The sequence below is a fragment of the Oenanthe melanoleuca genome, chromosome Z, assembly GCF_029582105.1.
Source record: "Oenanthe melanoleuca isolate GR-GAL-2019-014 chromosome Z, OMel1.0, whole genome shotgun sequence".
NCBI lineage: Eukaryota > Metazoa > Chordata > Aves > Passeriformes > Muscicapidae > Oenanthe > Oenanthe melanoleuca.
In genome coordinates, this window is record NC_079362.1 from 45,335,607 (window position 1) to 45,350,053 (window position 14,447).

General features: G+C 35.7%; 1 protein-coding gene across 3 annotated transcripts in view; it reads right to left on the minus strand.

Annotated features, from left to right (window-relative positions):
- Positions 1–14,447, minus strand: part of CCDC171 (coiled-coil domain containing 171) — a 161,478-nt gene that overhangs the window by 113,950 nt on the left and 33,081 nt on the right. For all 3 annotated transcript variants that reach the window (XM_056514607.1, XM_056514608.1, XM_056514609.1), the window contains one exon: positions 8,347–8,485. In XM_056514607.1, coding sequence (XP_056370582.1) covers positions 8,347–8,485 — 139 coding nt within the window. The remainder of the gene's footprint in view (positions 1–8,346; positions 8,486–14,447) is intronic.

A 14,447-nucleotide genomic window follows, 5' to 3' on the forward strand; every position in this document is an offset into this window, starting at 1 on the left:
GATTTCTTCAATACCAAAAACTCATCCTTATGCATGGAACATAAAGATACAGAATTCTTAGCCCCTATCACTGAATTTCCTTAAAGAAAGCTGTTCGTTAAGTGTTCGTTAAGTCTATTGTTCAGATCAGGACATCAAATTTTTCAAGGCCAGAAAAATTCTACAGCAGACTTTTTAAATCACTACAATAGAAAGATTATATCAAATAATTCCTTCAGTTTATATCTGATATTATAACTTGCAGTTTTCAGAGACATGCATCTATAATTCCATAAAAGACCAAAGTTCTTTCAGGTATATATAGTTTTGACTTCTCACAGAAATGTATAATTTTAGCTGCTGACTAAAAGTAATGTTTTTTCTCAGCAATTTAGAAAACTTAAAAGCATCAAAAATAAATTAAAACCAACCACCTCTACCCACCACCCCAACTCAAGAAGAAACTAGATTTAAAAAACTTCACCATTTTCTTATGACTAAGGTTATGGTCAAAGATTTCTCATGACTGCTAACTGCTCAATTTATTTCTGTTCCAAATGTAAACGCATATTTGCATAATTTCTATTTCTACTTGGTAATGGAAAGTTAACCTTTTTTACTGAGCAAAATTCTATTGTTTTCTATCATATCTAGAAACTGTTGCTTTAGTTATGCTTCACTGCATGTCAAAGAACCCAGCAATTTCTTATGTGTGGGAAACATCCTCCCCAGGAAAACTGCTACATACTGGTAGCATATAACTGTCAGGATAAAAAAAACAAGAAATGCATTTAATTCTCTGCAGTCTTCTTCACCATTCAGTTTAAATATTTTATAAATTTGCTTTACTCTTTCAATTTTAATTATATGTACTGTATATCAACTAATATATTATTCATATGTGTATTTCAGTGTTAGGTCCCCTGCAGCATTTACACTCTATTCCTTGTGTGAGAGTTTGTACAACACTTCATAAAGAATTTCCAAATCACTTCTATATATTGAAAAATAACCAAGGTTTAGTTCCTACTCCATAAAATTATCTATATAAATAGAACTTGTAAATGTTGAGATCCACTAAAAATATTTTATGGGACGCAAGTGCATTAAAGTAATTTACTCTCATGTACTGACATCATCTCAAAGACCTCACAAAATAAAAATAAGAATATGTAATGCTATGAAAACATCACAATAAAATACTCTTTTTACATAAATACTCCAGCACAGAGAAGGTGAGACTAAATCTTCCCCAAAAAAAACATTTTCCTATGGAAAAGTAAAATTTGAGAATGTTTTTAAATCTTCTCATTTAATTTTTCCATTTTGTTTCGTTAATTTACCATAATTTAGCCAATGTGTTCCAGTCTATTCAGCCTTCATCACCTCTCTGTGCTTTATTTGCTAACTGCATCTACACTTCCTAAGTCAATTTTAGTCCCTTTTTCAACAGCAATAAAGATCAAAAGGAAATTACTTAGACTAGCCAGTCTCACTACACTTGAATATATATAGCATCTTTCCTTTCTAACTTCTATTTTTAATCACTGTCCCCATTATAAAAAATTGAAAGAAAAAAAAAACACCACTGTAAATTGCACTGCTAAAAATCCAGACACAGTCCAAAAGGATTTATTATTGATCTGATTTCTTATGTCTCACTGACAGGCATCTAATAAGAATGTATAGAGTCATCAAATCATGAATTTAAGCTGACAGGACCTGTGGAGGTCATCTGGTCCCTCTCAGCACTCAGGGCACGGTATGGTCGAAGTCAGGTTAGGCAGCTCTGAACCTTGTTCAGTCAAGTTTTGAGTATCCTCAAAGATGACATTTCAACAGACCCTCCAGGCAACCTGTTCACAATATCTCACAATCCGCATTGTGAAGTTTTTTTGTTTTCCCCTTACAGGTAATTATAACTTTTCTGTTTTCTCTTATACTTCTAATGCACAGATCTAAGGAGAATGTAGCTCCATCTTTTCCACAAGCACCCACTTGATATTTTACAGCAGTAGCTATTATCTCCTTAGTTTTTTTCAGTCTGAACAAACACAGGGAATATGCATAATGCTTTATTTGAAAAGGAAAACGGACTGCACAAGTATAGAGTCAAACACAATCTGTCAGCTGACAGATTCAACTGTTCCAGGAGATGCTATTACAATCCTTCCCAACAACTCCATCCATCAACGTTTTGCCATTCCTGTACAACTACTGGAGAAGTACAGGTGTAAATGTTTCCTAGGTTATTTCAAATGGGAAATCAGTTGACAAAATTGCTAAAGCCTTTACATAAATAGAGTTTGCTTCACAGACCACATTAGTAGAAACAGGTGGAAGAATATTTGTAAAGTAAGTCTTCTGCTGACTTTGCTTGATTTCCATTACACCAGAATGGACCATTCTTGACCTAGACAGTGATCCTTGAAAACAACCCTGAAAATCAAAGCTGAGGTCTGTATGGATATGCAGGAGCTCCTAACTAAATTCAAGTATTAATACAAAGTATAAAGAATACTGTTTAGACATAGCAAACTTGGAAAAATACAGATACTTGTTAAAGCCTATAAGGATACATTTAGGAATGCAAAAATCCACCTTAAGTTGAATCTGGCACTGGATGTGAAGAGCAACAATAAAAGATTTCTGAAACAACCGGAATTTAACTTGATTTTGCAGGTTTTACATCACCTGCAAAAGAATGACTAGGCAAAATGTAGGTCCATTGCTTATGAGGCAGTGGTCTGGTGACTAGGAAAGAGAAAAAGCTTTCTCATTTCTTTTTTCATCTCAAGTCTTCACTGGAAGAACTTGCCCTTGGGAATTCCAGGTCCCTGAGATCAGTGAAATTTCCATGAACACTTGAGAACTTAAAATTCTCAAAATATACTACAAGTATTTCCCATACTCCCCAAAGACAATTCCCTTCTTCACAATATTCCAACTGAAGGCTAAAAACCTAATAACATGGAGAAAAATCCCAGAATATATGCTATATTTTAGAATATAAAATCCTTCCTTGAGGACAAAAACCTTTTAGCAGAAAATGTGCTTGGCAATATATTTATTTAATCACCAATATTGAAACACAATTGAACTTTCAAAGAAATTAAAGAGAAGCCAAGCATTTTTCATTAAAAATACTGTAGACTCCAATGAGGAGAAAAATCTTTTTTCCAAATACTTTCTATCTTTATCTGTAAATAAAACTTGAACTATTCGGAAAACCAACTGCATATAAAATTCTTCCACTTACTGTCAGACTTATTTTAATCTTCCAGAAGGATATTTTTATTTATATGGATAAGTTCCTACTATCTTGGTTGTAGACATATTTTCCTTAACTACCAATATTCAATTTTTGCTCCTGTTTCCATGTCCCATTGGTTTTTTTCAGCATTTTGCAAAAGCCATGGTTAGCTAAAATAAATGTAAACTCTACACACAGTTCCAGGACAGCCCATAGAACTTGATGCTGCAAATGTGCATCTGTATCTCAACTTCAGTAACTTACTAAAAATCAACATGTGGGCAGGACTTTGAGGCCTTACTTTAACAAAACCACTGCAGTAGTATGGAGGGAGTTGTACAATGAACTGCCTTGATTCCTGAGGAACTTTCTCTACTCTGTTTACAGTTACAAGGGGTTCCTGGGGGGGCTGTCTTGCACATGGACTAATTCACCTACTCAGTCTGCAGTACAAATTCCAACTGGTGACAGCAGAGTAAGAGCCAAATCCAGAGCCATCCACATAGCCACCAAAGAGCAGCATGTTCAGATACTCCTTGAAAAGTGCTTATGGTAAATTCTTTACAAAAGTATCAGAATGTTTACCAGGCATGACCCTGGGGGCAGCAAATAAAGTATTTACAGAAATACAAAAGACTACTCCACAGTTCACAAAACAGAGGTTTTACTCAAGAGATGCTCTGTAAAGCAGAAAAGTGGCACAATTTTTTCAGCAAACAGGCATAAATTTTATTATAAAGAACAAAACAAAACAAACCATCACTGACAAACTATCTCTTTGGGCTACTACTTAAGTACTCAAGTTATCCAATGACTGAATACTTCTTTTATTTTCTTATATAAACTGGAATATTAAAAAAATCTATAGATGAGTCTGGCCACATGTAAATCAAATACAATCTCTCAAGAAATTTAGAACCTCAGTCTTACAAATTAATCAAAATGCTCAAGTTTTATTTAAATTTTTCTTGTCCCATAAAAAGAGATTTGTAACAACTTTTGGTGGAAGAGAATGCTATGAAGTATCTCTTTGGGTTTTGGGGTTTATTTTTTTTCCAGTCAGAGAAGATTTTTTGAGAACTGAAACTTTAAATTTTAGATGCCTGCCTCCCAAAACCAGGACATCACAGCTTGAGTGACCTCTGCACTTCCTAAATAAATTACAAAATTGTTTTTTTTTGCAAAAGATCTTTTAAGCATATGCCTAAGACTAACTAGTCTTCTTACATTAGGAGAATAATAGAAGTAACATCTGGGAAGAAACAGTCTCCCCCTATGTAAAGGCAAGAAAAAAACAAGGTAAAACAACACTTAACAATCATTAGCACAAAATTAATGAAGACTGTGTATCAGGACTGGGACTTTTTGTTTAACTGAAAGAAACTGTCCACATTAAATTGCCTAGATGACATTTACATCTTTGCCATTCTGTACCAGTTTCTACTCCACAGAAATTGTAGAACAGAATCATAATCCTCAGGGTGATTAATTGTCTGTTCAGTCAAATTCTAGGTAACTTCTATTAATGAACAATGCTTAATGTGTACATCCTGGAACTAGATTCTCATATCTGGAAATAGATTTCTATTCTGACATTCAGTGTATGACAGCCTACAGGGCTTTTATGGACAGCTGAGATGCAAACAGAGCATGATTTCAGGCATGGCTGTCAGACAAAGACTTACATGCCATGCGGAAAAAGACAAGCTGTGTGCAATCTATTAAACAACTTATATACAAATTATACTATTTCTGACAGAATCTATAAAAAGGGGTGGAAATGAATACACACACTGTTCAAATTAAAGGAATTTATACTAAGATAGAATATTCTAATTATTTCACTTTAATTATTTCACTAATACACATTCTGGTGAACTGGCAAGTTTCCCAAATTCAATTTGCATTTCTCATAAAATAAAGATTTAACATCTCCTGCTTGTCCACGCTAAGATCATCTAGTACTAAGTACCAGAAACATAAATATCCTGAGTAACTTAAAACTCCTAAAGATACTTCTTTTTCTTTCCATGGAGCAGGAATACAGCAGGGGCTGTTTCAATTTAAACCAAGTTAAATCACAATGGCCATTCTTCTAAATTCCTATTCTTAAAACTAAAAATGTCTAGAAACTCTAGCTAGAAATAATGACAAACTTGAGACCAATTTCCTCAAGTAAACATAATGTAAATATTGAGAGCTTTCTCATGCTGAGCATTCATAAGCAATTTTGTTTGATAGTAACAGATCCTATTACATTTGGCCCATGCAAGTTTCTGGCAAACTTCTGCCACATGCTGATATTTAAAATTACAAGCAGAATAACTACTTTACTGTACATGCAATTGATCCATTAAGGAAAAAAACCCCACTTTTTCATATAAAGTTTCAGAATCATGTACTTTGTGTATCTTACAAATATTTTACAAACAAAAACATAACAGTACCAAAAATAACAACTAAAGATTGCTAGACTGAAGTGGAAAAGACATATTCAGGATGTCTAATAGTACAAAATATAGAAAGTAATTAATAGATCAAGAAAACAGGAGGTGGGAATAAAGGGAAGAGAACACACTGAGAGTTTCACACAATTTTAGTATAAGTAAAGGAAAGCCTAATAACAGCATACTGAATGTTATTTATACTTAGTTTCTGCTATAGCCTTCTCTGTTTTGATTTTGGGAAGAAAAATAACAAAAAAGCAGTCTATACTGAGTAAACAAGACCACACACAGGCACTCTTGCTTCCCAATCAAAAACAAAAGTCTTCAGGAAAAATACAAAGCCATCCAAGGTGATAAAAATCTAATCTCACAGGGGACCACTAGTACAGCTCTTCAGAAAATGAGTATTTTTATTACCTGCTCAAGACAGTCTTGTGGCTTGAAATCATTCCAGTAAAACAATTAAAACAACCTGCTATATGAATGAGACAGTTTTTTCAAGTAGGGCAATCTATTTGCTTTTACTTTTAGTAACACAGTGCTCATTTTGAGTACACCATTTAATATTGTTGTCATTACCAAAAAACCTTAAACATTAATAGAATTTTGTCCTGAATTTTTGTCAGGTATAACATACATTTTACTATGGACTTTTTCTTTGTATTATTTTTGTGCCTGATAAAATTATTTTTTCAGTTTGACTAAGGCAGCATATGTCTTTTAATACTTTAGAAGTTACGTCATTCCTTTGGAAAATTTTAATTTTAATTAATTTTTAAATTTTTAATTTTAAAAATAAAAAAAATTTCAATTTATTAATTACCAGTGTACTTGGGAATTGGATAACACTAAGACAATGCATGGATAATTCCATCAGCTGAAGAGTGGACACCAACAACTCTGAAGACTCTGATGCAGGTCTCTGCTCCTATATACTGAAAAGCACAATGCCTGCCAGTAGCAGGGAAGAGATCATGGTGATCTCCTTCACTTGCAGATCCAAGAGACAGCAAGAACAGAAATTTATAAGCTTAATAAAAATAAAAAAACTGGCTAAGCATAGAAATACTGGAAATGCTGCTATACAATGAAGAGAGAGAAGGTTTTCTAGATCATAGAATAGCTTGGTTCGGAAGGAACCTGAAAGTTCACCTAGTTCTAATGCGAGACCAGGTTGCTCTGAGCCCCATCCACCTTGAACTCTTCCAAGAATAAGGCATCCACAACTTCTCTGTTATGAGAACAACCTGTTTAAGTGCCTCAGAACTCTCGCAATAAAGAATTTTTGCTAATATCTGATGAAAGCCTTCTTCCAGTTTGGACCATTCTCCTTGTCCTGTTACTACATGCCCTTCTGAAAAGTCTCTATTCATCTTTCTTGTAAGCTCCTTTCAGTTACTGGAAGATCATAATTAGGACACACCTAAGCCTTCTCTTCCCCAGGCTGCCTCATAACAGAGCTGCTCCATCCCCTGTGATAACTTGGTGGCCTCTTCTGGACTCTACAACAGTTCCACGTCCTTTCTGTGCTCTGGGGACCCCAGAGCTGGATGCAGCACTGCAGGTGGGGTCTCACCACAGCAGAGCAGAGCAGAGCAGAGCAGAGCAGAGCAGAGCAGAGCAGAGCAGAGCAGAGCAGAGGGGCAGAATCCCTCTCCTGTCCTGCTGGCCACACTACTTTGGATGAAGCCCAGGATGTATTTGGCTTTCTTTTTTTCAGGAGGGTCATGTCCAGCCTGCTGGTGCTGGTGTCACCCACCAGCACCCCCAAGCCCCTCTGGGGCAGGCTGCTCTGATCTGTTCATCCCCAGCCTGTTTTGACACTGGGGGTTGCCCTCACCCAGATGCAGCACCTTGCAATTGGTCTTGGTAAATAACATGAGATACTCATGAGGTCACTTCTCCAGCTTTTCCAGGTCTTTCTGGATGGCATCCTATCCTTCAGGTTTGTCAACCACACCACTTAGCTTGATGTCATCAGCAAATGAAGATATCCTAAACTTTTTGCTTTGATGCTTCTGCTATTAAAGAGGATGGCAAAATTTATATTCAAAGTTGGAGTGTGTAGAGACAGTGGGAAGAAACCAACTGGTCATATAAAAGGAAAAATATTTCTGAAAATATTCTTTTAAAATACATAGAATACAACAAATGCACACCAAAGAAAAAAAAACCCAAACAACTAAAAAGTTTGTCACCTTCAAAGAAGACATTTTCAAACAGTTCTTGCAGTCAAATGCACTTACAGCATTATGTGAAATAGAAATAAACAAGACTACAATGGCAACTAATCAAGCCTGAGGAAAAAAAGCTTGGATAGTAAGATGGAACATTCTTCACACAAAATCCTAATCCATATCTACAAATTGCCTTCATTAGGAATGCAAAGGCTGGTTACTCTTGATTCATAGCCATACTTTTAAAATAATTGTTTTTTGCAAATAACTCAATTAAATACTTGGTGTATTACTTTAAATGCATTTTGGAATTAGTTTCTCCAGTATCTTATATTTATTTACTCTTGTTTTACAAAACAAAGAAATATAAATAAAAATTAGAGTAATACAAAGTCACATTTCTTCCACAGCTCAGCACAGCAAATGCAGATTATGTTCAGAGTATGTTTATAAAACCTAAACAACAAGTGCGATAGGCTTTTTGTCTTACCATTGCAAGTTCACTCTGTAATTCTCTGCAGCTTTCTTCAGCATTCCCTAGTCTTGCAGAGAGGTCTATAATTACCTTCTTCTTTTCTTCAATCACTTCTTTCATTTGATTGTTTGAAGAGAAACACTCTCTTTCTAATCTGCAAAGTTTCAACATTAGAACATTTTAATGAAAAATACTTATGTCAAGTATTCTACATGTTTTTAAAGACAATCTGGGTATCACATCATGTTAGCACATCATATGACTTATGAAGCTGCTTGCCTTTATTTTTTTAAGTGAAGAAACATATATTTTTTCTAAGAAAAATTTTTCAGTTATTGTTATGGTTTTTTCCATTACCAAGGCTTGTGTTAGACTTCCAGTCATAAAAGAATTTGATCATTTGGATATGGACTCCAGATTACATGTAATACACAGAAGTCATCATATTTTAATTAACATGTTAGTTCTCTTCAGACAGATATCACATCTTGTATCATCAACACTAATTTCAAGTACAAAGCTTCTCCTCGAGTTTCCACATACCTGACTATATTCTTGCTCTGGCTGTGGACAAAATAGCCAGGAGTGGGTATGGCTAGGACCTGGAGGTTATTCTACACCACCACGTGTCATTTTCTGGAGACAGGGGAAGGGCTCCCTTGTGGGTAGTGCGGCAGAGGACTGGGTATGGTTGGGGATTTCCACAGTGTGCAATCACAGATTAATTGATCACTTTTGGTTTTTTTCCTTTTACACTCTGTCATTAGTATTGTTGCCATGATCTTTACTTTTTATGACACCTCTCCAGCCCACCACAGAAGGAGAAAGAAGAGGAGAGGGGAATGATCGAGCAGCACATGGTTTGGAGTGTTTCTGTAGGAACACTAAATTGGGGAATACCATTCTTAGACCGTGACAATTCTACTCAGAATGACAGGATTTCAATAGCAGATGATTCAAAATTTCAAACAGTTCTTGTACTACATCAGTCCCCCTGGTATTCAAGAAAAATATACAGAAAATCTAGCAGGGCTAAAAAGGTGGATCATGAGAAAACTACAACGCCAAACAACAGCAAATAGGAGACACAGCCAGGGATACAGCCTTTTGAAGGATTGCCTAAGTGTACAGAGATGGAAAGGAGGTGACTCAGGAAAAGCACCTAGAATTAACATTCACTAGAGATGACAAAGAGGAGAAGGGATTTTATGACTGCCACGGTAGGAAAGAAAACACGAACAGACTTCTACACAAAACAGCTATTTTATCAACAACAGAGAGACAAGGTCACCATACTCCCTGCCTTTTTGTCCTCCATCTTCCCTGACAAGGTCTACTCCCAAGCCTCTATGGTCAGTAAAAGGACACAAAAAGGAGAACAATTTCTAGCGATAAGTGAGGATTGAGTTTGAGATTATCTGTGAGAACTCAAACCATAAAATTGAAGAGGTCAGCTCACCTACATTCAAAGGTTCTGATCAAGCTGGCAAATGTCAAAGTGACACTGCTTATTACCATTATGAAAGGTCAACAAATATTAGGGGAGGTCCCTGGCTAATGAAGAAAGGTAAATTACACACATATTTGCCAAAAGTCAAAAGGAGAAACCAATGAACTATAAACTACTGGGCTTCAGTTCAGCCCTGGAAGGTAACAAAACAAATTCTTCCACAACAATTTTCTGGGCTCGTGAAAGGGACAAAGGTGATTTAGAACACTCAGGGACGATTTACCAAATCTTAATCATATCTGACCAACTCAGTAATATTCCATGATAAAATGATCAGGGCTGTGGACAAAAAGGGGGTGAGTAGATCAGACATAACTTAATTTTAGCAAGGATTTTAGCATTTTCTCACACAGTATTTTTATAGTTGTTACAACTTAAATTTACATATGAGAATTATAACATTGACAAAAGCAGTTTGATAGTAAAGCCCAGATGGTAGTAGCTGGAATGGCTGTAATACTGTAGAGGTCTGTGTAAGGTTTAACAGCTTCATCCTCACCTGGAACAAGCCAAGAATGCAGTCTCACAATAACTGCAGCGAATAGTGAACTGGGTGTGGGTAGATCCTGACACAATACAATTGATACACTCAACAGAAGAGCTGCCCTTCTCTAGTCTTGGAGAAAGAACAGGCCAGAATGAACCTTTCGAGATTCAACAACGACATGTGCAAAGACCTGAATCTAGGAAGCAAGACCACCCTAAAGTAATGTGGCTCATAACTGGCTCAATAGAAGCTATGCTCAAAAAGAACCTGGTAACCATGATACACAGCCACAAATCAGCAGTATGGCTTACAAGCAGAGATAGCTAACAGTATCCTGGGCTGCATTAATAGCAGCATAGCCAGACCAAGGGAAGTGATTAATCATCTTCTATTTTGCTACATTACAACACATCTAGGATAATGATCACATTTAACTACACACATCCCTCACAACATAGGAAAAAAGTTGGGGTGGGCTAAGGGAATAGTCACCACCATGGGTGGTGAACCACATTTGAGAAGTGAGGAAACTTGGTGTGTTCAAGCTGGAGAAGAGGTAACTCCACAGTGCATAACAGGCCTCCCATTATCTAAAGGAAGTTATCAAGGAAATGCAGCCAATCATTTCACAGCAGTGTTGTCTACAAGACAAGCACTGAATCCGAAGAGGTTCAGACAAGGAGAAATGTTTTCCAACTTTATGGAACAGATTCCCAGAGAGCTTGTGCCATCTCCACTCTCCAAGTTTTCAAGACCTAGCTGGATAAAACCCTGATCTCATACCTTATATTGGTTTGAGCAGAAGGTTGGACTATAGATCTTCAGCAATTCCTTTCAACCTGAACTATTCTTTGATGTAGGTCTCAGCAGTAGAAATATCCAGGTGTCGCTAATTGCTTTGTTTCTTCACCTAGCACTCCTGTCTCCCTACAACTGAAAGTGGTGCAAAGGGCTAAAAGTTCTTCCAATTTTGAAGCTTTTGAATCAATATTGTCAGTTTCTGACTTTAATTCATTTGTTAAAGACCAAGGTATATTTTTAACTGAAGGACTACTTCAGCAGTTCTCCAAATACATATGTGCTTCTGCATCAGCCCAGCTGATTTTTGCTGTAGCTGCAGATGCTTACTTTTTATTCTTCAAAACCTGCCTGTTTCAGTCCCCCAAAGTAGCTTCTACTCTCACAGCTTTCAGAAACACAGCAAAAGCAGTTCCAAATTATTCTATGTCATGTTCTCTCTCTTCAAGAAAAGTAAATTCACACAGAGACCCAAATCCCATGTTGCTTCCAATTTACATAGTGCTACTGGGTTCAGAGCTAATTAATAAATTATGCAACCCAGAAAAGCCTGTTAGCTTGGTTTTGGTTACTACAACTTTATTTTTTTTTCTGAGAAAACAAATTCTTACAGCATTATATAGCTTTCAACTTTGAAGTTATTTACCTATATCAAGTCCAGCTAAAGAGACATACAAGTGTTCTAGCACAACAAACGAAAGTCTCTAAGATTCTCATTTGGCTGAGGGTTAAAGACAAACTTATGCAAGTCCTCCAGAAAAAAAGAAAATATGTTTGGATGCCAAACTGTGTCTTAAAAGAAAAAGCCAAGATCCTGACATTGTCTGAAGTCCAAGGACCAGACCCTTCAAAGGTAAGTAGATCAAAGGCTGTTGTATTCTCTCAGAAGGTGTCTGGTGAAAGCAATCACTGATATTCACCAATATTACTGATACTTGTATGCTTCAAAGAATAAAAAGGACACAGGAAACACACAAGGCAGCACCTGCCCACCCCACGTAATTACCTCAAGGGAACCGGTAGATGAGTAGATTGATGTCCACCTCAGAAAAACCTTGACCTTCGCGACTTACCTTAATAGAGGTCTGGAAATCTAGATGTCTGGACTAAAAAAAATTGTGATGATAGGCTGTTCATGTTTCTTCAACGTCTCTTAATAAAACCACAAATCATTTTAACTGTTCTTTTACTATCTTAACTTTCATGGAAAGGTTTGCATTCTATAAAATCACTGAAGACAATTTGCTTTCTAAAAACTCAGCTGGCAGTAGCTGCTAGAAGTAATTGCCTGAATCAACACATGGTTGCAAGCAGTGAGAAGTACTGTTTGGATATTAGACAACATTTATTCTCATATCCAATTAACACAGAACAGATGCCTCAAGCAGGCATAAATTCTATTTTATCCCAAAAAAGCCTCTAGGATAGGGCAAATTGCCTTCCTGAAAAAGAAACACTGAACATAATTGTTCAGAGCAAAAAGGAAAGAAAGGCTTTTTAAGGTTCATCTTTCATTTTAGTAACACAAGTATTTACTTCTCTGTAAGCACTACTATTGAAATTCCTAAAGCAAATGGTATCATATCTGTAAAAACTATATTTCACAGTCTTAAGTACAAAAAATAGACTTATTCAGGTATTTTCTGCAGTAATTCCAAAAAAAGAAATATACTCTCCAAAAAAACTCTTATTTTACTTTTTTGATGATAACATTTTTCAAAGATGCAACTTTTGTGGATCAAAATTATCCTAGACACAAACACCTTCAATTCTCAAAGAAATATCTTCATACATCTAGATAAAAGACTTTCACAAGGAACCAAATATAATTGAATGCACAATACAATTCAACATCTAACCACTATCGTTATGTTGGTCCAAATAATCTAATACAGAAGAACATCTTGAAGAGTTTCTCAAGAGACTTAACTGAAAAGCTGCTACTTGTAGATGTTCATGTTTTTAACCAAATTTACAAATCTAAAAATTTAAAAGCAGATCTTGTGATAAAACTTGTAAAATTCTAATGATTTGGAAAATACCTAAGCAGATGTTAAAGTCATATTAAAAATGCTGCTAATTAGCTAATATTTTATTGTCATCTATTGCTTCCCAGAACATATTCACACTAACAGCCCCATGATGGATCACAGAAGGCCATGTTATGGCAGCCATGTTGACAAGACAGGATAGCTTTTTCTAGACTGAAAACTACAACGGTTTAACAAGCATTAGTGAAAAAAAAAACCTCCAAACTAAAAAGCCCCATATTTCACTGAGGATGACCAATTTTTCTGGTCTAACATCAATACAAAGACAAACTTTGGAATACTAGGTCTTGGAACAAGTGAAGAAATGGTCCAAGAACAAACACTGCAAGAACACTAGTTCAAGAAAACTTTTGTAACATGAATTTTTCCATATTTTCTGGACCACTAAAATATGGAAACCTACCAGAGGGAGAAGAAAAAACCCACTACACCAAATTAAAACCGAAGAAAACTAAGATGAAAAAAACAAAAAAATATAGTCTATATGCTCCGTAAGAATAAAAAGTTACATACAAGAAAAGCTCCGTAAAATTGCCTGTTATGCAAAACTGCTGATCAAACAGCTCAAAGAAGTCTGGTTTGCAAACAAAGGAAGTTTTTTCAAATAAAACAATAAAAATGGAATAAAATGTCAAATCAATGATCTAGGCTTTCTCTAGTTCAAGGAAAGGCAAAGAACTAAGTATTAGGTTAGCATTATGCATTTACTGACAGAAAACTCATGCTCAAAGCAAAAAGAACCAGGCCAGATGAGATTACAGTTTAATTAACTGATGTTATATTAGAACTTGAAATATACTTACTCAGTTTCATAGCTGTGAAGACTGCATCTTCCTGAAGAATCATTTTAGGTTACTATCATAATGTATTCCACAAATTTTTATCATAAAAGTTGTATCTTTTTCTTTGAGAAAAAAGTTTTCACTTTTTAATGTGACTCTGGTTTACCTAAATGCACATCAGGCCTCTTTCAACCTTTTTTAATAAAGAGCTCAAAACACAAGTTTCAACTATATTACTAAAAACATCTCTATATGCATGAATATACGAACACTCAGGACACAAAATTCCTTTTTTGTAGGGAAACCAGTTTCTGCTTGTCAGAGCAAGTCACCACAAATACTTTTATGTACATATGTACATAAATACATATATTATACATATATAATACTTTATGTACATATGTACCCCCATAATGCTAGACTGAGAGGTGCAAACTCTGTCTTTTCCACCCCATTCTAGCACCTCGAGTCATTCTCCACAACCCCAC